Source organism: Dysidea avara, chromosome 12, assembly GCF_963678975.1.
Source record: "Dysidea avara chromosome 12, odDysAvar1.4, whole genome shotgun sequence".
In the NCBI taxonomy this organism is placed as follows: domain Eukaryota; kingdom Metazoa; phylum Porifera; class Demospongiae; order Dictyoceratida; family Dysideidae; genus Dysidea; species Dysidea avara.
The window spans coordinates 74,995-101,190 of NC_089283.1; the positions used below are offsets into that span (position 1 = coordinate 74,995).

Below are 26,196 nucleotides of genomic sequence, written 5' to 3' on the forward strand. Positions count from 1 at the left end.
AGCGAAGTTAGTTGGCTTAACTTAGTACAAAAATGATAACAATATAAACTCCATCCCACAATCGCAAGTTTTCTAACATTGCGTGTTGAAGCATAGTAACGTATTAATGACGTTTTAACGTATGGATAACGTTTTGATGGCTATTAGCCCACGCTATTAAAACCACAATCGATCTTCAGATGCTACTGTATAAAACAAATGGGATGAGTTTTCATTAGTTCTTTCACCTATTAGGTGAGTGCGCCCCAAGTGATATATATCACTTGTACCATGGCTGCTTGGGATTTTACTGACATATACACCCGCAGCCCTCGGGCCTGCGGCCCTCGTGCTTTGGGTGTATATATCAGCAAAATCCCTCGCAGCCATGGTATAACTATTACATATTGCCTCTGGTGTATCACGATACAGCGATATATTGCGCGATACAAAGTGGAGTCTAAAAATGGTCTATGTCGTTCTTAAGGGAAATAAGCAAGCTCTTATTTCTTTGAGAAGCATTACATAATATTCAGCTTAACCACAATGTACAATAATTTGATTGTCAGCCATGTTAACAAGCCATGATATGATGATATATCATAATGTACCACTCTGCGTGAGCAGTTCAAAGGCCCCACCAGTGCCATAATTTGTATATGGCACTCTTGCTGACCGCAGCGAGTGCATTATAACTTATAACGTACTGGTTGCGGTTTTGCAGACCGCAACGAGTGCATCATAGGTTATAATGTACTGACTGCAGTGCAATATACAGATATTGCACTGGCTGCGGTTTTGTGCAGCAATGCACAGCCGAGATCACTACGACACCTCACCTAATAGGTGGAAAGACATCTCACAGATCACTCAAGTTCTTTTATAGCCTGACATGTAAAGGTCGGTTGTGGGCCATAACATCACCAATACATATAATGTTTATCAAGCAGCCAATGGCAATCGAAAAAGCTGATGCGGTGGCCACAACTCTAGTCTACATATATATAAGCGTACTTATACACCTTACTAGTCTGGTGCCATCTGAGCTCAGATTAAACTGTAGTCCACTTCAACAATGACTCAATAAAACTATTATATTCTAAATAATACTCAACGTTACGTTCAATTGTGGTAACCAGTTTTCATCATGCCACCAGATTCGAGTTTAGCCAGTATGAATAGTAAGAATTAGACTAGTATCGTTTAGTAGTTAAAATTTTGTTTACTCAAACTGTCTATTAGCTGCTTTTTTTTCGCTCGAGAGGATCACTATTAGTCTATATGGTGACTGAGTGATCACGCTGGCATGCTGAGTACTACATGATGAGGGTCGAACAGCGAATGCAGGCTAGTGATACAATCCATAGTGTACTAGCTTTCAATACCTCAGGTGGCTGTAGTACTGTAGAGGGAACATCATCGCAACGTTCGGCTTGGTTACCCACAATCGATGTTAGAAACCTGGCCTTTAAGTGTTACAGCTGACTTGTGAGACTCTCCCCACCTATTAGGTGAGTGGTACATAACAGTAATACAACGTGCACTCATGCTCTGCCTGTATAAACGCACTTGCCTTCAGGCTTACAGCCCCCAGGCTCGTGCGTTTATATCAGGCAGAGCACTCGTGCCCATTGTATAACTATATAATACGCAATATATCAAACAGTTTGACTTTGTATCAATACAGCGATATTGTCTTAAAATGATACGATATGCGATATATCAATATGTGACCGAATTTTGGAAAATCACCCATATGGGCGCACGTGAAATAATTAGAATTTTCAAGTTCAGTGGGTTACTGTTATGAGCAGTATGCAATTATAAAAATATTTCTAGAATGTTCTAGTAATTTAAGGTATTGAGAATGGCTTACAATCATTAACAAGTAGATTTGTGCTATATAGCTTGTTATTAGGTCATTAAATATTTTAAGTGTCAAATGCACCCATATGGTTGATTTTCCAAAATTCGGTCACATATTTTGTTACATCTCTAGTAGGGATATAACACTTCTTATTGTTTTACTGTGATTAAATATCATACACTACTCCAGCTTGTTTCAGTACTTTTTATCGATGTGCTATGGTTCCTACTCTAGTACAAATTCTTTTGTGTACTTGTTAAAATTTTATAGCAACCTATAAGAAGCATTAAGATCATGTTTGAAGGCACGTGACACACTACCATGTGTCTTGATCATGACACACTACTTCTTGATCATGACACATTACATCTTGATCATGACACACTATGTCTTGATCATGACACACTACGTCTTGATCATGACACACTACATCTTGATCATGACACACTACATCTTGATCATGACACACTATGTCTTGATCATGACACTTGATCATGCAACACTACCATGTGTCTTGATCATGCAACACTACTTTTTGATCATGACACTACATCTTGATCATGACACACTACCATGTGTCTTGATCATGACACACTACTATGATCATAACAACTAGACCATTAGACTGACCTTGAGGAAGCATGTCCACTCTTGACTAGCCAATCAGTGATCTCCATAGCAGTTAGGGTGTCCGGGTAACGCATTAATCGGTAACGATGACTCTGTAACTTCAAACCAGTTACTGGGTGCAACATTTTTAACCATATATGGTGTACACCAAACTCCTCAGCATCCTGTAACAATGACATCATAATAGTGACATCATTACAGCAAGAGTTCATAATATAAAAAAAGGAGAGAGTGTCCAACTGGAATACAGTCAGCAAACACACTGTGTCAAGTAACACCTCTAGCCTGTTCACAGAATAAAGGCTTGACCTTATCAACTCCAATAAGCACCAATCAACAGTTCTGTGTCACCAATGAAAGTGTTAATTTGATCAAAGGTGAACATGACAGAACTTGACACAGTGACTTTATACAGGCTATATAGGAAGTTGGACACTCTCTCCTTTTTTATATCATGAACTCTTGATTACAGTGACATTGTAACAGTGACTCTGTAGTGACATCACAAATCACTATAGTGACATCACTACACATTACATGCTAATCATTTACTGGTAGGGATTCCCCAAACTAAAATTGCAATAGATACTCATAACAACCTGATCTGGATAATAATTACATCACATATTCCAGCAAAATGTAACTCTATCATCGCTGGAACAGCCTTCTTGCTAGAATGCAAGAGTGGACACTAGTATTGTTTTATTAATGCACTAGTATTGGTACCTGCCCTACATGCAGGGATCACTTTATAATAACAGCCAAGCATTAAACATCAGTGCCATTCATGCCCTGCAGCATGCATGGTGGTAACATTTTTAATACCAACATCTTGCCAAAATCATGCATGGGAAGCACACAGGTACCCCTGAACCTGCAGAATTGCAGTAGCTAAACTACTGTAGTAATGTGTATGCTTATAACACATAGGTGTGAACAATGTGGACATCATTTGATAAAAGATTGACCACAAAAGACATTATTTATTGGTACCTGCCCCATATTTCGCATTATATTGTGGGCATGCACATCATGTAATGGAAACGATGCATTAAAATTCATGTAACTATGTTGCATGTATAATGAATGTCACTTTTAAAGACCATTAAATACCATTAGACTATCCTGCTGGGAATGATGTGAGCATACAAATAATTTTAAACAAGAAAGCTGTGTGTAGCTACATAAGTAAATACAACTGTAATACTACCTGTCCATACCTATAATATTATGTCTACCACACAGGTGCAAACTACATATTATGTGATATTAGTATAGTACCTATCATGTATGCCATACATATGACATTTAACTTACTGACAACAAAAATAAACTACATAATGGTAGGGTGCAGTACATGCCTACAGTACAGGCTGAGCTTTGTATGTTAACAATACTACAACATTCCCTCCTGTTCCCTTTACTACACTACAACCTATTGTCATCATCTCTAACCTCCATGATCCCTACGTTTACAGTACTGTATGAGTAAGCTACTACTGACTATTATCACCTATTGTCATCACCTTTGTGCAGTAAAATTAGCTACCACAAACTATTATCAACCAATACAGTGGAACCTGTTAATCAGGACACTTGAAAATAAGGACACCTACATAATCTGGACACTTGGTAATGCTCCTAAAGTATCCCTTAGCATGTAACTGAACTGAAAATTCAGGAAACCTTGATAATCAGGACACCTTGATAATCAGGACACTTTTGGTCAGTCTAATACACAGCCTTCACTGTAGAGTGAGAAAAACCTGTTACCTAAAAGGCTGCCAAAATGAAAAAAAAAGTTGTAGCAAAAAAGGTTGTTGAAGAAAAGTTGTAACCAAAAGGTTTGAAAAGAAAAAAAAAAGGTGATACAACTGGAACTTAAACTCTCATCCTACCAGTTTCCAGCCTAACGCTACCACATGGACTACATGTCTCTTGTGGTTAAAAAGGCTTTAAAAGTTGTTTATAAAGGCATGCTTAAGTTGAATGGAATAGGTGTTTACTTGCGGTTTGCGTGAGGTTTACAGAAAGAATTCAAGCAAATTTTTGTCTGCACCCTTGCACTAATCGCACTGTAAATGACGAACGACGGCGGTTAGAAGCTTCATTTAAAAGCAAGGTAATTCTTAGATGATGAGCACTTCGTTTGGCACAAAACACGCTTCGATACGTGCATCGACTGGCGAGAAAATTGTTGGACGCCATCAGAATTGAGGACGGACGGACGGACAGATGGCTTTTCAGCTTTATATATATAGATTGCACTTGTCTGGTTCATACAATAATATTACCTACATTACATATTAGGGATTACAGTATATCTGCAGGTGTAAGGGACCTCCCTACATTACATATTAGGGATTACAGTATATCTGCAGGTGTAGGGGACCTCCCTACATTACATATTAGGGATTATAGTATATCTGCAGGTGTAGGGGACCTCCCTACATTACATATTAGGGATTATAGTATATCTGCAGGTGTAGGGGACCTCCCTACATTACATATTAGGGATTATAGTATATCTGCAGGTGTAGGGGACTTCCCTACATTACATATTAGGGATTATAGTATATCTGCAGGTGTAGGGGACCTCCCTACATTACATATTAGGGATTATAGTATATCTGCAGGTGTAGGGGACCTCCCTACATTACATATTAGGGATTATAGTATATCTGCAGGTGTAGGGGACCTCCCTACATTACATATTAGGGATTATAGTATATCTGCAGGTGTAGGGGACTTCCCTACATTACATATTAGGGATTATAGTATATCTGCAGGTGTAGGGGACTTCCCTTGTTTCACTACTTTGTTTGTTTCTATGATCCCTAATTGAACTAAAACTTCTTCTGTACTTGTTCTAACGTTATTATAACTGGTGAACACCCACACATACTGCATTAGAACAGACTTAGAGGGGCAGTGCGCCGGTATTGTTTATGCGTACCTGAACATAATTTAACATCCTGTTTTATTACGCAAGGCTACAAAAAAATTAACGCATGCGCTTATTGTGCGCCTAACAATGGCAAAAGGATTGTCTGCAAGTGCTACAACTGGTTCCACTTATAGGACGACTATAGGTCGGCCTAAAAGATTTTCACAACCATGGACCTCCATTATGAAGAGGATTTATGTTAGTGAGGGAACGTTGTTGGAGCTTTGTGAATTTAAAAAGAGCAGTGATTTTGCTAGCGATGAATCGGCTATTCAGTATCTATTAAGCCAGCACAAATTGCAAGCACAGGAGTGTTTAGATAGTCCTAGTGGTGGTGTTTCTAGTTTTACTTGGACTCGCCTTGCACCAATGTGTTCAACACCTGTAAGTGGCAGCACGAGTGGCAGGGAACCCAGTCAGGATTCAGATAGCTACATTATTGTGTAAGTGACATGCCTTGAACTCACTTGCATATTATGAACTAGTGGTTTAAAATAGAAATGATGGAGTGACTGTATCTCGTTTGTCAGCCCAACAGGAGCCAAGAAGGTACGTAGCTATATTAACAGCAAATATACTTGTGTATCTGAATTAGACTTTTAAACGAGTATAGTCGATGTTTGCCACGTACTGAATTGCCATTTACTGAATCCTATTCTGCTCTGGACACAGGCGACAATGTTTTTGATGAAGAAATTGAACAGGGGTAGGTGTGTATATATATGTCAGCACACAATTGCAGATTAGTTAGATGTTGTGTTCTAATATAGGCTGTTAGAAGCATCAAGGATTATGAATGAAGAAACTTGGAGCAGGTTTTTTCTTCTAAATGTGTGTACTAGTGGATAATCAGTTTCTCATGTAGTGAATCCGAAGAAGAGTTAGATTCAGTAGATAAGGATGTTTTGATGGCTGAGGACACACTTTCAGCAGGCGAACTGCTATCAACTGTGGAAGATGAAACTCTGTCAGCAATTGAAGATGAAACACTGTCGGCAATTGAAGATGAATCACTGTCGGCAATTGAAGATGAAACACTGTTGGCAATTGAAGATGAAACACTGTCGGCAACTGAATATGATGCCTCTAACAACCCAGTAGATTTTGTGACTGAACCTAATGAATCATCAACAGAAGAAGGTGAATTATTTTATATTGTATGTGTTTACATTTATTTTGTAGGAATCAAAAAGAGAGTTATATGTAGCTTGCATAAACTACTAATGCTTGCTGGTGGAGTCTGTGGTGAAAAAAATTGTGGGAACAAGCACATTGTTGATTACAAAACATCAGGATGCTGTTTAATAATTTTTGGAACTTGTGAAAATGGTCATCCATTTTGCTGGGAGTCGTCAGATGTGTTGTGCAGTAAAGATCAAAGAAAATTGTACTAGGATAATTTACATTTTGTTTGCTGCTGCATTGGTGTTATCAGGGAATAACTACAAGAAAATCGAGATGTTTGCCAGATTTTATGGGCTCAATATCCTCTGCAGTTCAAGTTTTCATGCACATCAACGTCACTACATCTGTCCAGGCATAAATGAATTTTACGAACACCAACAAGTATATAGTACACACAAATTTAAATTTATCATATGCATTTCTTCAGGAAGAATTACTAGCTAAGTACAAAGACAAAAATTTAGTGCTGGCAGGAGATGGAAGGTGCGACTCTCCGGGATCATCTGCCAAATTTTGTACCTATTCTGTCATGGAAATTGAATCGGGTGAAATTCTACATGCTGAAACAGTTGATAAACGAGAAGTGGACTTGCAATCTCCAAATATAGAAAGAATAGCCTTTAGAAGATCTATGGAGTTCTTACTATCTAACATCAAATGCACAGAAATTATCACAGATGCATCATCTTCCATACGGAGGTTCGAGTCTTCTTAATAGTAGCTGTTTTCATATCTATGTACACAGAGACTCGATACCCTGAAATATTCCATTCTTTAGATGTGTGGCACAAATCAAAAAAGCTACAAAAAGTATTGGCAAAGGTGAGTAGAATGTTTTTACCTATCATTATCTCAGGAAAGATGAAAGGAATGGAGAAGTTACTTCAGTGGAGTAGTAATTTCGTTAATCACTTATGGTACTGTTGTAGAACTACTGATGGGAATGCACTTGCATTGAAAGTATGTTTTTAGTTATCGTATAGCATAAATGTTTCAACGGAAAATTTTTGCTAATTTGAATGGTTTTGGGCTGAGAGTGAGAATCACAGTGACATGTATTTTAGATTGTTAGCAAATCTGCAAAACATATTACAGCATTGCTAGACCCTAATACTCCTTGAATGTTTACGCTATACGATATATCTGACCAGTACTTTTCCCACACATTTTACATGCCAGCAAACAAAATGGTAACACTTGGCTCCTTAACTTGCTCTTAGTTTCAGAATGTAGCCAGATACTTTAGCAGCACTCATGGAAAATGTCAGGCAATTATATGCAATAATTAAAAAGTTATGAAGCTTCAAAGTCTAAAAATTGGGTCAAATTTTGTGTGTGAAAAAGGTACCTTTTCACAAAAAGTGATATAAAACATAGGGTATATAACCATAAAAGTTGAAGAGAACTCACTATCAGTATAAGTACTTTTATGTAGATGAGTTGGTGTGCCTTACTTCATCATGTGATTGATGAGCATCAGTGGCTTACTGGAGCCTGTTTGCACGAACCATTAACTGGTCCACCCACAGATGCCGATGGACGACAATTGGAGTATTTCTGTCAACAAGAACCAGAATTCAGAGCATTACAGAAACTTGTGTTTGACCAGACATGGCTAAAGTCGTTAAAGTATTATACGAAGTTCAGGTATGTATACCAATATATGAGAGTTTTATTGGCCTAATCGGTTAGGCACACTGGTCGATTGGAATCATTTAACAATGTTGTATTGGCTTATGCACCAAAACGAGCAGCATTTCAGTGAGTGTGAATAGATTTTCATTTGTTGATCTATGACAATATGATGATACAACAGGAACCAGGCATATCATGCCAGGATACAGTTAGCTGTTTTGGACCACAACAATCATTTGGATCGGCAGGAAGCACAGAACAGAGATGGCAGCATAATATATGCTCGTAAATTCCGCAAGCAAACTAAAAAGTAGGATGCAGCCCCTGTAATGAAAACCAAGGAATACAAATATATTCCGCAACTGATAATGGAAATAGAGAGACAAAGATCTGTCGCAGACTCTGGTACAAAACGCAAACGTTGTTACCGTCAAACCATCCAGCTAGAATAAGAAACAGTATTGGCAATACAGTTCCTGAGCCTACAGAGTCTATTGTTCAGGCAAAGAAGTCTCATTTCAAATGAACTGACACTTTATATTATAATTTCATATATTATAATGAAATGTTACAGGATGAGCAGTGTTCTACTGATAATGGAAATAACAATTACAATCAATAATTGAGTTGCTAAATACAATAATGTCCTAATATTCTTTGAAGCCTAAATAAAATCCGTCAGGAGCAGGGTATCTGTTCCGAACACTCCATACGACACAGGATGGTACAACCTTTCGGTTGCCTCTCCCAAGATATCCTTCTCTCCACAAAATAAATTGTCGGTATGCAGCTTTTCTGTATGAAGCTGGGGAGTAGTCTACTGGCTAAACAAATGTATCACTATGGTTGACAATTGCAATAGTTAGGACATTTATGTCTAACACGATTGACTCGAACAAGTCAGTGGATGTAATGCATGCAGCAGACATTCTCCACTGGCATTGGCATAGGCCTGCATTTTCCACAAACACACCAAGGTAAGTTGTCTTCAGGAGGATCCTCGGGAGTATCACTCTGCAGAGCAGAGCGTGCCAATTCTATACCCCCACGAGAGCTGAACACGCTGAGGATAATTGTGTGGCATTGCGTCAAATTTAATGTTGACACATATTCCTATAACATAAATTTCTAATCACATGAAAGATTACTAAATAAAATTACCTTCAACTGCTGAGCCCTTGTTACCCTTTGGCTGGGCTGTAAAACTAGGCCTCCTTCATCACTTGTTAACTGTATAAACAACCCTTAAAGTTAGCTACAGCCATTTTGTTTATGTCCAACCTTGTTTTTGCAAGAGTTCTTTTTCGTTCCGCACCTACAATTACTGCCACAGTGCACACCAGCAGCCTTACAAGGACAGCTCTTTCTCCTTCGACATGTATTTTTACAGTCACATCGAAGCAAATCAGACTCCTAGATAAACAAGAAGTCACACGTAACGCGTAACACAATAACGATACCTCTTCACTTTCTGAGCTAGACTCGCTTACACTCGCTTCTGAGGAATCACCGTGACGCTCGTCAATTACCTCGGCCATTACTCCAACATGTGCTTAATCACGTGAGGTCCGTGCGGCTTGATTTTACACATTACATCGTGTTCTTAAACGGCTTTGCTGCTAAACAATACCGGCGCACTGCCCCTTTAATATTTTCATGTAAACACATACCCCAACTATCAGTTATGTGAAGCGGCTATAACACTTTGTTTTCAGCTATGTTCAGTACAGAAAGTATTTCTGCAATCAAATATAGTCACTACAGAGACATTACAGACGATTTCTATTGCAAATGTAGAGAAGCCATTTAAGAACTCTCATAATTAATCAAATAAAGCGATCAATTGATAAAAATATATAATCTGTTTATTATTTTGTAATCGATTAATCACGTAGTCACCAATAAAATCTCTAAATAGTGAGCAGCTTGAAGTCTTCATTTTTCTCAATAGTAAGAGGATTACTATCACTAAAGATTGGCTAACCTTTATTAACAACATCCATGACAGATAAAGTCAGCTATTCACAGTATAGTCTTTCCTTGTAACGATTATTACATTTCTTTATACAAGTAGCAATTAAAGTAACTTTATATCCGTTGGTATAAAGTGTATTTTGTTGTGAACAATTATTGTTGATGATGCTGTAGTTAAGTTTGTATAGGCAATAGCTAAGTGCATGTTAGTTTTAACTAATTGTACACCTATAGTTCATTTGGTTATTTTCAGTTATTTGTAAATATTAAGTAATTTTTCTAGTTTTAGTAAGTTTCAATGTGAAATTTGAGGCAATTTTAGTTTTAGTCTTTTACAAAATAAAAAACTTCAGTTTTAGATAACTAAAGTAATTAAATCACTTAATTTGCTTTAACTAAAACAACTACTTATGGCAATTAAATGAACGCTTGTAATTCATTCACCGTACAAAGCAGCTGCTTTACTCTTCAAACAAGAGTATTTCCCAGATAAGGCCAAACAACCATATAGCCTGCAAACAACAAAGGAGTTATCATACAAACTTTTCACTACTCAGCAGTAGAGGTGTACCGATGTGGTTTTTTTGCATGTACCGATATCCGATATTGATGTCACCAAAAGAAGCCGATAACCGATAATTGATCCGATATTTGCTTTATAGTTAAAAGTGTACATTTACCTACCCTACAACAACATGTACATGTATTCATTGCTATACTCTGCCTGTGGTGGTATACAGCTTGGGTTTCTATTGTGCAATCCAGACAATTAGGCACCCACAAACATTTTTATGTATACTCCCATGAAGCCTTATACGGATATTTCTGCATTACTCTGCATTCTAATGGTTTGTGAGAAAGCTGGTACAGCAAGTTTCCTTGGTTATCCTGTGACCCTTATTTTATTACAAGGTACTCTATAACTGCTTCATTTATAAAGACTGTGATAAGCTTTCCAGCAACAGACAGTAGAATCGCATGTATTTATATGGCTTCTCGTAGCGTAGCGCTTGTTTCAGAGTGAATAATAAGCCACTGGCACTAAAGAACCACATGAATAATGTAGAAAACAAATGCACAATCCGTTATGTACAAACTATTGCTAGTGTATAAATATCGGTAGCGATATCGGTCCTCCTGCTGTTCTGTACCGATACCGATATTGGTAAAAATTACCATATTGGTGGCCGATATTATAGCCGATCCGATTATCGGTACACCTCTACTCAGCAGGTGACAGTTGGTATGCTAAACTGATGAACAAGTTTTAATATTGAACCCTCAACAGCTGTACAACAGCACCTATTACCACACTTTGTACCCATACACTGCTCACATGATACACTTGCAACATGAGTCATGCGCATACAACATATTAAGTAATGACTGTACTATTAAGATGACTGCCTTATTAGGGTATCATAAACCAGCACTATGTTCCCACACATACCACTGGCTCACCTTATCGATAGCTAATAACTGTTCCTCTTCTGCTCCAAGAGAGAAGAAGCCACCAGAAGAAGATGTTGACAACAAATGGATTGGAGAGCCATCTCTAAACCCTGAACCACTTGACTGAGGGTTACTGCCTGTCTCCCATGACACAAATGACCTCATTGACATGGAAACACGTCTGTTAACAGGACTATCACAGGGAGGTAGCTCAGTTCTTAATGGACTAAAGTCATCTATGGATCGTTCCAACTGACTGGCTGCACTATTAGCTGAGTTGGGATGATGCCTAGGAGATGGTTGTTCCCCCGATATTACTGTATGTAAACATGTATTACACACTCTCAATAACCCTTCAACCCTTAACATCCTGCCATCGATCATTTGGTAACAACAGCTGCTGCAGAATATCTGGCCACACACACGACAGTGATGCTTGCGACGTGATATTGTAAACTTTAGTCCACAAAGAAAACATTCCTTACAAGCACTGTCTGGCATCCAATACTTCTTTAGGTCATCTTCAGTCAATCTGGAGTCACCCTATACACAACAATACATTGTTATAGTCACACAACATTACTGTTGTTATGGTCACACAACATTACTGTTGTTATGGTCACACAACATTACTATTGTTATGGTCACACAACATTACTGTTGTTATGGTCACACAACATTACTGTTGTTATGGTCACACAACATTACTGTTGTTATGGTCACACAACATTACTGTTGTTATGGTCACACAACATTACTGTTGTTATGGTCACACAGCATTACTGTTGTTATGGTCACACAACATTACTGTTGTTATGGTCACACAACATTACTGTTGTTATGGTCACACAACATTACTGTTGTTATGGTCACACAACATTACTGTTGTTATGGTCACACAACATAACTGTTGTTATGGTCACACAGCATTACTGTTGTTATGGTCACACAGCATTACTGTTGTTATGGTCACACAACATTACTGTTGTTATGGTCACACAACATTACTGTTGTTATGGTCACACAACATTACTGTTGTTATGGTCACACAACATTACTGTTGTTATGGTCACACAACATTACTGTTGTTATGGTCACACAACATTACTGTTGTTATGGTCACACAACATTACTGTTGTTATGGTCACACAACATTACTGTTGTTATGGTCACACAACATTACTGTTGTTATGGTCACACAACATAACTGTTGTTATGGTCACACAGCATTACTGTTGTTATCGTCACACAACATTACTGTTGTTATGGTCATACAACATTACTGTTGTTATGGTCACATAACATTACTGTTGTTATGGTCACATAACATTACTGTTGTTATGGTCACACAACATTACTGTTGTTATGGTTACACAACATGACTGTTGTTATGGTTATACAACATGACTGTTGTTATGGTTACACAACATATGTGACCTAATTTTATAAAACCGTCGATATCCACACAATTTTCAAAATGCATTTTATTTGTTCTTTGTTTTCTAGCTACATTTCAGCTTCATAAGTTAATCAACGTTAGAAATACAGCACTAGACAGCCGGACGAGCAAATAAATTGATATGTACAGAAGCTATCGAGAAAAGAATCTACAGGTGCTTACATAAACCATAATAACTTACTGATACAATGGCGAACGGAATTGAATCTTCACTCATTGTGTTCGCCATGAATTTGTGCATCCACCAAGGTATAGTTTTTGCCCCAGGCATGTTTCTGCGTTTGAGAAAGAAGGAAAATTCATTGAAAAACGATTGTCGGTAAATTCTTTCATCACCGCAGCGTAAACAAACGTCTGTAACTTTGAAATCCTTTCGTGTATGGAGATGAAACAAAGATTTTTGTACTCCCTATGAACAGGTGAACACGATGACCAGGATTTATCCATTGGAGGCTTAATTCGCCCACCAGTGAGGCGATAAAAACTTGCATAATTTTTTTCTGGAGCTTGCGTTTTTTATATACCCATAGTTTTTAAATGCGTTTTATTACAAAAGTACTATTGTGCGTACGTATATTGACGGTTTTCCAAAATTCGGTCACATATGTTGTTATGGTTACATTACTGTTGTACTACTCCATACACACAACACAATCAACCATATCCAACTGTATGTTTCACATTCGAAATAAATAACACTTATGTGACCGTCTCAGCAAAAGCCTCACACCTTCCAAATTATTCTTATTTTATTTTCTCAGCATTATCTGCAGCGTCCAAGGAATGGATCACCATAGTTTCTTATTGTGGTGAGTAGTTTTGGAATTATAGCGCTAAAGTATGTTTACGTTGAGCTGAATCCTGAAAAACAGCTAAAAATTAAAAGTTAATTTTTTCTCAACAGAGTTAACATTTCAGCCAACCAGATGATTATTGGTAACAGCAAAGGTGTCAACAACAGACACGTATGGTTTGGCTCCATTACAAGTTCGGGAAAGGGCTGTAATGGACACTGTACTTATATGGCTTCCAATAGGAAATATATTCTGGAAATTTTGATTGGCCGTAAATATTATGTCAAACATTTGAACAATGAAATATTTTTAGCGGATCAAGCAGTACTACAAATGAGCCAAATTCAAGACCGTGTGTAATTGCATCATCCATGAGTTATTAAATGTTTTGAGGATTCAGCTCAACGTGAACATACTATAGACAGTAGGAAGAGCAAGATTATCAATTTGTACAGTGAAATAAACTACAAGTCATAACTCCCTTAGTCCACAACGTTGCAATTTGACTTAAAATGTTCACCATGGATTAGCAAATCAGCCAAAGTATAGTGTTAGCCCCATAGTCACTTACGCATATGGGTATGAAGCGGTTTAGTTGAAGAAATGGCGATGACCTTTTGGTTACATTTACCTCATCGTAAACAAATGCACATGAAACGCATACTGTTGGGGTTACAGGAACAAAACAAACTCTCCATTGAGCAGGCAAATAAGATGGTATAATCGATTTTAGCTTTCTTCTTCCAAGTACTGGCCTAATTAAAACTTGCATATTTTTCTTTGCAGCATGCATAATTTTACGATTTTAAAAAAAATTTTTTTTCTCAATACACATGCTTGCGCGAACAAGTCGGGTTTTGCTAAACCTGAATTTTAGTCTGCCTGCCCTGCCCTGCCTACCCCCACAGTTGCAAAGGTAGAGGCTATACGATGCATCACATGCCATCATATTATGCCACCATTTTATGCCACCATATTATGCCACCATTTTATGCCACCATATTATGCTACCATTTTATGCCACCATATTATGCCACCATTTTATGCCACCATTTTATGCCACCATATTATGCTACCATTTTATGCCACCATATTATGCCACCATTTTATGCCACCATTTTATGCCACCATATTATGCTACCATATTATGCCACCATATTATGCTACCATTTTATGCCACCATATTATGCCACCATATTATGCCACCATTTTATGCCACCATATTATGCCACCATTTTATGCCACCATATTATGCCACCATTTTACGCCACAATAACAAACTCACCAGTGACATGTGCCTATAGGGGTTCCAACAAGTGTGTGTCCTCTGTGCCTTGTCTTTCCTTTTATCTTCAGTCAGGCTGATCATTGTCTTCTTTATGCAACGAAACTATTTTCTGTATTACTATCAACACTATCCATACTTAGATGCCAAAAAAATTATTTCAAGCAGATGTAATACACCACACTCAAACAGATGATAATATTACAAGCCCTCTACTATCTATGGTATTCGCAGCTACACATTCGGACTGACCACACCCCTTCACAACCTGGCAGCACCAATAACGATTAGCACTGTGACACACCCCTTAATGATATAGCCATATTTATTGTGATCAGTTATATCAACCATGCCTCTTATTGGCAGCGCAATGAAGAGAAGGCATGGAAAGACCACGCCCCTTGAAAATATCACATAGGCTAGTCATCTTAGGTCCACTCGAGATACTCTAATAAAGCAGTCACCCTAATACAACAGCAATGTTCAATATTCTAATAGAACAGTCACAAGTATATGGTATAACAAAAACAAATGTATTTGAAAATTGTTTTTTAAAAAATAGAGATCCTAGTGTTACAACCTATTGAAACAAAAGATGAATGATGGTATTACAACATAGCCCTGTGGGAAAATCCCTATTTTGACATTGAGCAAAATAAGTCATCTCTTTGTTTCACTGCATGTTTTTATCGCTTGGATCCCTACTTTATTTTGTAAATTATCATACAGTACTAGATCATGGAGATTTGGCCGAAAATATCACCCTAAAACCAGTCTCACAATCCCTGGTAGTATTGGTTAGACACAACCAAACCAGTCTCACAATCCCTGGTAGTATTGGTTAGACATAACCAAACCAGTCTCACTATCCCTTGGTAGTATTGGTTAGACATAACCAAACCAGTCTCACTATCCCTGGTAGTATTGGTTAGACATAACCAAACCAGTCTCACAATCCCTGGTAGTATTGGTTAGACATAACCAAACCAGTCTCACTATCCCTTGGTAGTATTGGTTAGACATAACCAAACCAGTCTCACTATCCCTGGTAGTATTGGTTAGACATAACCAAACCAGTCTCACAATCCCTGGTAGTATTGGTTAGACATACTCTGAAGTGCTTTCAGTGTGGTCCAAAATACTTCAAAGTATAATTTTTATATTTAATGGAATTTTCTGCTGACTGACTGACTGACTGATGCCTTCAGACAAGCGTAGTGTTTAATGTCACTTCAGCCCAACAGGTGCCTTTGACATACCGCAGTATGTACAATACACACATCATGGTCTTACCTTTGTCCTCCTTTGTGTCACAGTTCTTTTCGCTGACAGCCCATGGAGTTGATACACGGTAACTAGCATGATACGCTTGTAAATGGAAATCGTCAGCATTTTCCGTGGTGACTAAATTGGTTACAGAGGTACCTCTCCTACTTGTTTGTAACACTGTGTAACACTGCGTAACACTGTGTAACACTATGTAACACTATGTAACACTGTGTAACGGGCTGAACATAGCTGAAAGCGAAGTGTAATGGCCACTTCACAATAATTGATAGCTGGGGCACATGTTTAGACGAAAACATTAACTCTGGTGCCATCCTTTCTTTTGATGTGGTATCCATGGGTTTACCAGTCATAACATTGTTGCAAAAAAGTAAACAAACAAGTAAAGGAGAATTAGGAATTCTAAGTTTGATTAAGGATCATAGAAAACAAGTTGATTTTGTGCTACTTATAAAAAAGAGGCGCCACACAGATTGCTATATAGCTGGAATTGATCAACAATGCAAGTATAAGAAAAAATTAGGAATTTTAAATTAGAGTAGGGACAGTGTATAGTACTGCAATAAAAAGTACTGAAACAAGCTGGATCAGAGTAGTACGTAATGTCCAAATACTGTAAAACAATAAGAAGTGAATATCCCTACTGTGCATTGAGTGTAGCACAGTAGGGATATTCACTTCTTACTGTTTTACAGTATTAGGACATTACGTACTACTCCAATCCAGCTTGTTTCAGTACTTTTTATTGCAGCACTATACACTGTCCCTACTCTATTTTTATTTAAAATTCCTAATTTTTCTTATACTTGTTTGTGAACCTGTTTGCAAGCTCATGACTACTAAATAACCTGCTTTTCACAAACCAGTCACAATATTATAATAGAGTTAATCACACCGACAGTACTATATACTAGATTATGACTCAAACAATAACAACTGATTAGTGGGCGTGGCTCTACATAAGTCTGCAGACAATAACGGACGTGGATTTGTGCATACCTACAGACTGATAAATGGGCGTGGCTACCATATGCCTACGGACAGTAATTTACATAAGTGGGCGTGAAGCAGGACTACGCTATGACATATTAATACACGTCCACATCATTACACTAAATAGTTTAACATGTGATCCAATCCAGGTCAGACCCGGATAATCTGTAAAACAAGATCCGACTCAGTTTTAGCGCTGTTACTAAACTATATTTATTGACTTACACGTGGTTAGTTCGCCACGAGTTGCTCTCACTGACTGATATCAACTACCAACTTTGAAAACCATTGAGCCACATGTGTTCAAATAGTTTGGTAAACTAACCACGTATATTCAAATAGTTTGATGCAATGCTAAACTAACCACGTATATTCAAATAGTTTGATGCAATGTTAAACTAACCACGTATATTCGAATAGTTTGATGCAATGCTAAACTAACCACGTATATTCGAATAGTTTGATGCAATGTTAAACTAACCACGTATATTCGAATAGTTTGATGCAATGCTAAACTAACCACATATATTCGAATAGTTTGATGCAATGCTAAACTAACCACGTATATTCGAATAGTTTGATGCAATGCTAAACTAACCACATATATTCGAATAGTTTGATGCAATGCTAAACTAACCACGTATATTCGAATAGTTTGATGCAATGCTAAACTAACCACGTATATTCGAATAGTTTGATGCAATGCTAAACTAACCACGTATATTCGAATAGTTTGATGCAATGTTAAACTAACCACGTATATTCGAATAGTTTGATGCAATGCTAAACTAACCACATATATTCGAATAGTTTGATGCAATGCTAAACTAACCACGTATATTCGAATAGTTTGATGCAATGCTAAACTAACCACATATATTCGAATAGTTTGATGCAATGCTAAACTAACCACGTATATTCGAATAGTTTGATGCAATGCTAAACTAACCACGTATATTCGAATAGTTTGATGCAATGCTAAACTAACCACGTATATTCGAATAGTTTAATGCAATGTTAAACTAACCACGTATATTCGAATAGTTTGATGCAATGCTAAACTAACCACATATATTCAAATAGTTTGATGCAATGCTAAACTAACCACGTATATTCGAATAGTTTGATGCAATGTTAAACTAACCACGTATATTCGAATAGTTTGATGCAATGCTAAACTAACCACATATATTCGAATAGTTTGATACAATGCTAAACTAACCACGTATATTCGAATAGTTTGATGCAATGCTAAACTAACCACGTATATTCGAATAGTTTGATGCAATGCTAAACTAACCACGTATATTCGAATAGTTTGATGCAATGCTAAACTAACCACGTATATTCGAATAGTTTGATGCAATGCTAAACTAACCACGTATATTCGAATAGTTTGATGCAATGCTAAACTAACCACGTATATTCGAATAGTTTGATGCAATGCTAAACTAACCACATATATTCGAATAGTTTGATGCAATGCTAAACTAACCACGTATATTCGAATAGTTTGATGCAATGCTAAACTAACCACATATATTCAAATAGTTTGATGCAATGCTAAACTAACCACATATATTCAAATAGTTTGATGCAATGCTAAACTAACCACATATATTCAAATAGTTTGATGCAATGCTAAACTAACCACGTATATTCAAATAGTTTGATGCAATGCTAAACTAACCACGTATATTCGAATAGTTTGATGCAATGTTAAACTAACCACGTATATTCGAATAGTTTGATGCAATGTTAAACTAACCACGTATATTCGAATAGTTTGATGCAATGCTAAACTAACCACGTATATTCGAATAGTTTGATGCAATGTTAAACTAACCACGTATATTCGAATAGTTTGATGCAATGCTAAACTAACCACGTATATTCGAATAGTTTGATGCAATGCTAAACTAACCACGTATATTCGAATAGTTTGATGCAATGTTAAACTAACCACGTATATTTGAATAGTTTGATGCAATGCTAAACTAACCACGTATATTCGAATAGTTTGATGCAATATACACCCATATATGGAAGCCCTACTGTAGTCTATTAACACTCAGCGGTAGAGCCTTGACTGATGGCCATAGTAAAGAAGGATAAAAGGTAAGACAATAACACAAGCATTGTATGTTTATCAATACAGCAAAGGTTTTTTTCTTCATTGAATTAGAAACGTTTCTGTGAAAGAATTAGGGCTGTAGCTGCAGCCATTTTTCTGCTACGCTTGACTGAAGGCGTCAGGCAGGCAGGCAAGTAGGCATTATATGTTGAATAATAGTTCTGTAGCAACTTGACAGAAACATTTCGGGTCAATCTGAAGACACTTTTTGGGTTTAATTTTACCCAACCAATACTATCATGATGTCGCGAGGAAAAATCGAGGCAGGTTTTTTAGTTATATTATATCACAGGTCACGCCCACACCTTTGCTGTCCCTACTATATATGCAGTACTATAAACTGTATGGTACTACTGTACGGTACTACTGTATGGTACTACCAAGAGTTAATAATAAGAGAGGAGAGTGTCTAACGCTGTATAGGCCTGTAATAGATGATTGCGCAGAAGTTAAACGGCTTCCTTTCCGTGTAACGTACAGGCTTCTAGTATTTGTTCGTTTCCTTACCGCAATTAGTTTAGCCGCACCGTGATGAATCCTCGAGAATATTCGAAGAGTGAACTAAAGACAGAGGTGTATGTACAGGGAACAGTGCTCCTTCAATTGAAGAATGCTTAAAGGTAGGGTAACATGGCGACGCAGTGAAAATTCGAAGCGATACTCCGCCTTTGGTTCAGTGTTTATTGGTTTCTCAGATGCTCTCCCCCAGAGTTATCTTCGAGTTAACAGCCACACTTCTTTACGCAACAGAGCGATGCTCTTCGTGGTGAACTTGAACATCGAATTGAACGCACGCCCTTGTGTCTGGGATAGCCTTTGTGGTTAAATGCGAAAATATACTAGCCAGTCTGTCGTTACGCGGAAAAGAAGCCATTTAACTTCTGCGCAATCATCTGTTACAGGACTATACGGCGTTAGACACTCTCCTCTCTTATTATTAACTCTTGGTACTACTGTATGGTACTACTGTATGGTACTACTGTACGGTACTACTGTATGGTACTACTGTATGGTACTACTGTATGGTACTACTGTATGGTACTACTGTATGGTACTACTGTACGGTACTACTGTATGGTACTACTATATGGTACTACTGCTTAAGTAGGGATCTCCCCAAAAATGATGCGCACCACCAAAAATGCCGCCATTAAAAATCATCCTAGAGACATCTTACATGACAAAAATCATCTTTATGGAATAATATTAGTCCATCTAACATCAAAAACAGCATTAAGGGTGCTAGCGGGTTCTTGAAGCCATTCAAGGGACAACCCACATAACCACAGGCGGCTGTTAAATCATAATTTGCAATATTAAGCAAGGATACGAGAACATGCCACATTCACACCTTTAGTTTTTTCTGCCACAGGAGCAATGGTTGATGAATCATGTGCATTCCAGAGGAGGTCCGACACGAACTAAGCGCTATTGAAAAGAATTCGCAGTAATTGCATTCTTCAAACGGTAAATTTGTGGAAAATCAATCTGTATAGACATGATTTGATGAACTGCAAAGCTACTTATACACTTGTGCAGTTGATTTTCACTGGTTTTCTCTTCCCAACTTGCTGCTTGGCTTTATTTCATACGGTTAGTTATTCATCACGTGATGGTTCCTCCAATAGGCTGTGTATATTAAAACTGAACCACTGGGGTTGAATGGGGTTGAATGGGGTTGAATGGGGTTGAATGGGGTTGAATGGGGTTGAATGGGGTTGAATGGGGTTGAATGGGGTTGAATGGGGTTGAATGGGGTTGAATGGGGTTGAATGGGGTAGAATGGGGTTGAATGGGGTTGAATGGGGTTGAATGGGGTAGAATGGGGTAGAATGGGGTTGAATGGGGTAGAATGGGGTTGAATGGGGTAGAATGGGGTTGAATGGGGTTGAATGGGGTTGAATGGGGTTGAATGGGGTTGAATGGGGTTGAATGGGGTTGAATGGGGTTGAATGGGGTTGAATTCACTGTTGAATTAAGTATAAGAAAAGAGTTCGATTGGCACATATTTTCATTGATAACCCCACAAAATAGCTTCCCTGTACAAAACATATGCGCTCACGTGTGCATGTCGCACCTCCACGTGCACATTCTACAAACACTTAGCATCCTTGCTACATGAGAAGTAGTCCAACACTTATGCTACTGTAATGGGGTGGCTTCGTTGCTGCCTGTCATTCTCACTGTTACGTTCTGCCATCAGATGTGTAAAAGGCTCCCACTCTTCTGCTGGAAGACCAGTCTTGACGAACTCAGTTGGGTTGGTTCAGGCAGAAACTGGACTGACTTCCTTAGTTTTGTAACTGTCTGTGTAAATTTTGTAGCATAAAGTCGGTTGAAATATTACACATACTCAAAGTAACTGTGTTAGGCGGCCGTGTTTGCGCCAAACAAATTGGCTAAGAAACAGCCTGTTTCGTTTGAAAACCATCACGAAAATGATCGTCTGGGTGCCCAAGAGTGACAGTTGAGCAAATGAAAGTAAGTGATAGTTTTGAAAACACATGCAAACGCAAGCTGATATGTAACCAACACACATGATTAATTTTCTGTCATGCAATCTTATACTTTGGTCTCTGTACAGTAGAAAGTTAGGTCAGTCTTCGAAGCAGTAGTTTAGATTCCTGTAGCTTCCTTTTTGCCTATATCAAAGGTAAAAGAACAACATTTGTGTGGCTTCAAAAAAGGCACTAGCATTCTTAAAAACAAGGAAAACACTTACATATAGATTTTTTTTTAAATCACCAAACTTGAATTTTCGTCTGCCAGCCTGCCTGCCAGTGACTACAGTCACAAGGCTGGAGGCCAAACAAAGCAGCACACGGCCACCATTTTACGCCACAATAGTAAACTCACCAGTGGATGTGCCTTTTTGGGTGCTGACGAGTGTGTGCCCTCTGTGCCTTTTCTTTCCTTTTATCTTCAATCAGGCTTGATGTCATCTTCATCATGCAATGAAACCATATCGAGGTGTTAATTATAGCTTCTCTGTTTCACTACTTTTTTTCTATGATCAGCTGCCTGCTCCATGACATATATATGTACTTAACTGGGGACTTTCACCCCACCACTAGGATCGCTGAGATAAACACTATCATTACATAGTGCACAGGGGCAGATCCAGAGTTTGAAAAGAGGGGGGGGGGCACCTTGCTGAAAAACAGTTGAAGACCAAAAAAAAAAAAAAAAAAGGTCACAACAATAATAGCTAGTTATCCTTTACCAAATATATTATATCACGTATGCTATGTAAAATCCTATTTATAGCTTCATAAGTAAGCTGCACTGTTTAATGAACATTGTGACTGCTTTATTAGAGTAATTGACTGCTCTATTAGAGTATCTCGATCTTGTATGCAATTTCTTGAAGGGGGGGGGGGCATTTGCCCCAAATGCCCCATCCTGGATCCGCCATTGGTGCACAAAAGAATACCTTATTAGGAAGTGGGGACAAGTTTTTTTCCCCTAAATGTGTCACGTCCCCTATTACCCATATACCTCGAGGGGAGGGAATTTCAAAGGTTAACAAGCAGCCACCAGGATAAACTTCTGTGGTTGTTAAATCTGAAGGATACCAACATTATTTCTCTGTTATATCAGAAATTACTTGATAAACTTCTACTGACCTTGATAATCAGCCAAATACAAGGACATCAGAGTAAAAGTAAAGGCTAAGTCTGAGGGAATGCCCTCCTCCCAGGAAAATTGAACATTTCAAGACGCTCTTTGGAGGCTGTAGCTAGCACTGCCAGTTAGCTAGCTACCAAACAAGTGTTTAATGATACTATAATGTCGTCCAGATAAACTAAGCACTGAGACTTCCAGTCAAGGACACATGGCCTACACTATTCAGAATTTGACATTTACATGAGATTTCCTAAGTAAACTCCTGATCCATCAACCTCTGAAATGTGGCGGGGGGCGTTGGATAAGCCAAATGGTATTACTTTGAATTCATAGAGGCCTTCATGGGTGGTAAATGCCATCTTTTCTCTGTCACTTTCTGCTACCTCTACTTGCCAGTACTCACTCAACAAATCCAAGATATAACTGGACACTGCCAAAAAGCACTTCCACTGTTTGAATCTGAAAACTTATCACTTGAGTTTATTGATTACGAAATCAATGATAGCTACAAAGAGAAGCAGAAATATAACAGTAATAAATTTTAGAGGCCCCTAACACGAACGATGTCGACATGAAGCTGCTTTGAGTGAAAAACAGGTTAGATATACCCCTTGTTTCTGTCAATTGTTGCCATTAAATAAATGCTATTATTGCACCTTTTGGTTTTTACTTCATCAAGTTTGGTTTTTACTTCATCAAGTTTGGTTTTTACTTCATCAAGTTTGGTTTTGACTTCATCAAGTTTAGTTTTGACTTCATCAAGTTTGAAAGACTTCCATCCAAAAAGTGGTACGGCTCTGGCCTCACTAGTCACACCTACTCTGACACCCTTGAAAATAAAGTTTTAAAATGGCAGCGTCACAAATATGTACAGGATTCTGGTTAACATAAATATAGGATCAGTTATTAGTATAGGCCATTATGTGAGTTTCATTATCTGCCAATCGGCAAAACCTCTCATTGGTTCACCCTAGTATATACTACCGTTCACTTGACAGTATAGATGAGTTTAACTAAAAGGCAATCATAGGAGGGGTGCAAACCTCCACGTATAAGGCCAGGCAAAGTTAATTTACAGTTTATCGTCACTGCCCACATGGTATTGCAAGATTCTTTTCATTATCATTATTTTATCATGTGACATCTTAAATTACGTGTAGAGTAAGGACAGAGGAGTAGATACGTCCTCAGTTCTTTCACTTCGTACGATTGAGATATAGCTGCCAAGTACTCTAATAGAACAGTCAGGTACGGTAACATCAAGAGCGGAAAGTGTAATTTTGTAGCTATCCATGATTCCCTCACAATAATATTCACAGCTCAATCAAAATGGTATGATTTGAGCATTATAAAAGCAAACATCTCCCCTGCGGGTGACAATCCGCATCTCAAAAATATCCTGCTATGTACAGATATTATTGCCTTTACTGTACCCTACGATTTACTCGGCATGAATATCTCACAATCTGAGATACAAAAGTGCCAGGTACTTTATTGCTTATACCACCTACCAGACAGTTTAGTACTCAAAGAGACTCTGTGTAGTATCACAGTTACCTAGTAGCATTGTAGCTACTATTATTGTGTAAATTGCAGTGGCCACACTATATCAATGGATAAAACTTATAATCAGCTGAAATGTAGCTCAGCAATGACTTCTGAAGTATGCCACATTTCAGTCTAGTCTTGAGACCCTACTCTCTGCTTATCAATTACAGTTTATAAGTACCTGCTGTGCTCGTTTCAGTCCCCATATAATGAAAATGACCAGCTGCCCCTTTATGTTTTGTTTTAACCATTCACAATAAGGCCACTCCAAGAAAATTCCTTGTTTCCCATTTCATTGACCTCAAAAATACACACCGGTGGGCGGTTCATTATCCATTATTCATTATAGATATTTCCACTAATTTTCGAAATTCATAACTAACTTACAGGTAAGAATACAGTAGAAATATTTAAACTGAGAACCTAAACAGTACAAAGCTGGCTAAATGGACTTTCTGAATGCTAAACTAGTTACTGCTATGCAATCACAGGATAAATAATGAATAAAATGTTCACTTGACAGCAATAATGAATGACCATGAGGGAAGAGAATCTGCATGCGGGCGGGAAATGGGAAACTGAATTTTCTTGGAGTGGCCTACACTGTGAATCAACTTTGCTTGGCCAAATCCACCAAATTACCATAGGGAAGGGACCACCACAAGGAGTATCTCACCCCCGTAATTTATCACTACAGAGAATATACGGGAAAGCATCAGTTATACTAGCCTGCACTCACCTTGTTTCGTCCGATCGTGTCTATTCTGTTAATGACATTAGACAGAGTTCGTGGAGGAGATGCATACACAATATCGTGCTCTGTTTCGTCACTGACTACCGACTCTACTTCAGTGGTAGAATACCTTTCTGAGGACTTCTCAAATCTGACGCTTCGTTTTTGCTCATCAATCTGCACTGAGGCTCGTTGTGGTCGCTTTAGTAACCGTCTGAACAATCCAGGGCTTTCATTATCATCCTTACCAGCACTGGTCTCCGCAAATGGTTCAAACCATGTCAATTTATCGCTGCTCATTTTTTGTGGTGTTAGCTAAATGGAACTACTGTGTTTGTAGTCTCGTGCCTAGATGACCCCACCCACTGCGGCACGAGACTAAGACTACCAGCCGTACAAAGCAGATGTTGACGAATCTCTCAACCTTTTAATTAGCGACAAACTGTTATTTCTTTCGCAAGCGCTCTCTACTAAGTACTATCTATGGTTTAGATATATCTACAATATCTATGAACCCATCAGCCCATATCATCTACATGTAACTCATCACTACTTGATGAAGTGTGGATCAGGTAACTCATTGATAAATCAGAAGTTACCTAATAATTATGTAATATAGAAGTCAATTGTTCCAAAGGTATAAAATTTCTTGAAAAAGTGAAAATCC

The 26,196-nt window shown here is 38.0% G+C and overlaps 1 protein-coding gene and 1 long non-coding RNA gene across 2 annotated transcripts in view; one reads left to right on the forward strand and one right to left on the reverse strand.

The window, feature by feature from the left end:
- Positions 1–25,868, reverse strand: part of LOC136241906 (1-phosphatidylinositol 3-phosphate 5-kinase-like) — a 99,420-nt gene extending 73,552 nt beyond the window's left edge. The window contains exons 1-3 of the mRNA XM_066033293.1: positions 25,536–25,868; positions 11,679–12,212; positions 2,477–2,640 (exon numbers count right to left, since the gene is read on the reverse strand). Coding sequence (XP_065889365.1) covers positions 2,477–2,640; positions 11,679–12,212; positions 25,536–25,829 — 992 coding nt within the window. The 5' untranslated portion in view covers positions 25,830–25,868. The remainder of the gene's footprint in view (positions 1–2,476; positions 2,641–11,678; positions 12,213–25,535) is intronic.
- On the forward strand, positions 8,054–8,827 carry LOC136241908 (uncharacterized). Its single transcript, XR_010694443.1, has 3 exons — positions 8,054–8,255; positions 8,301–8,369; positions 8,425–8,827. It is a non-coding gene; the product is annotated as an uncharacterized lncRNA (long non-coding RNA).
- Positions 25,869–26,196: the final 328 nt, after the last annotated feature.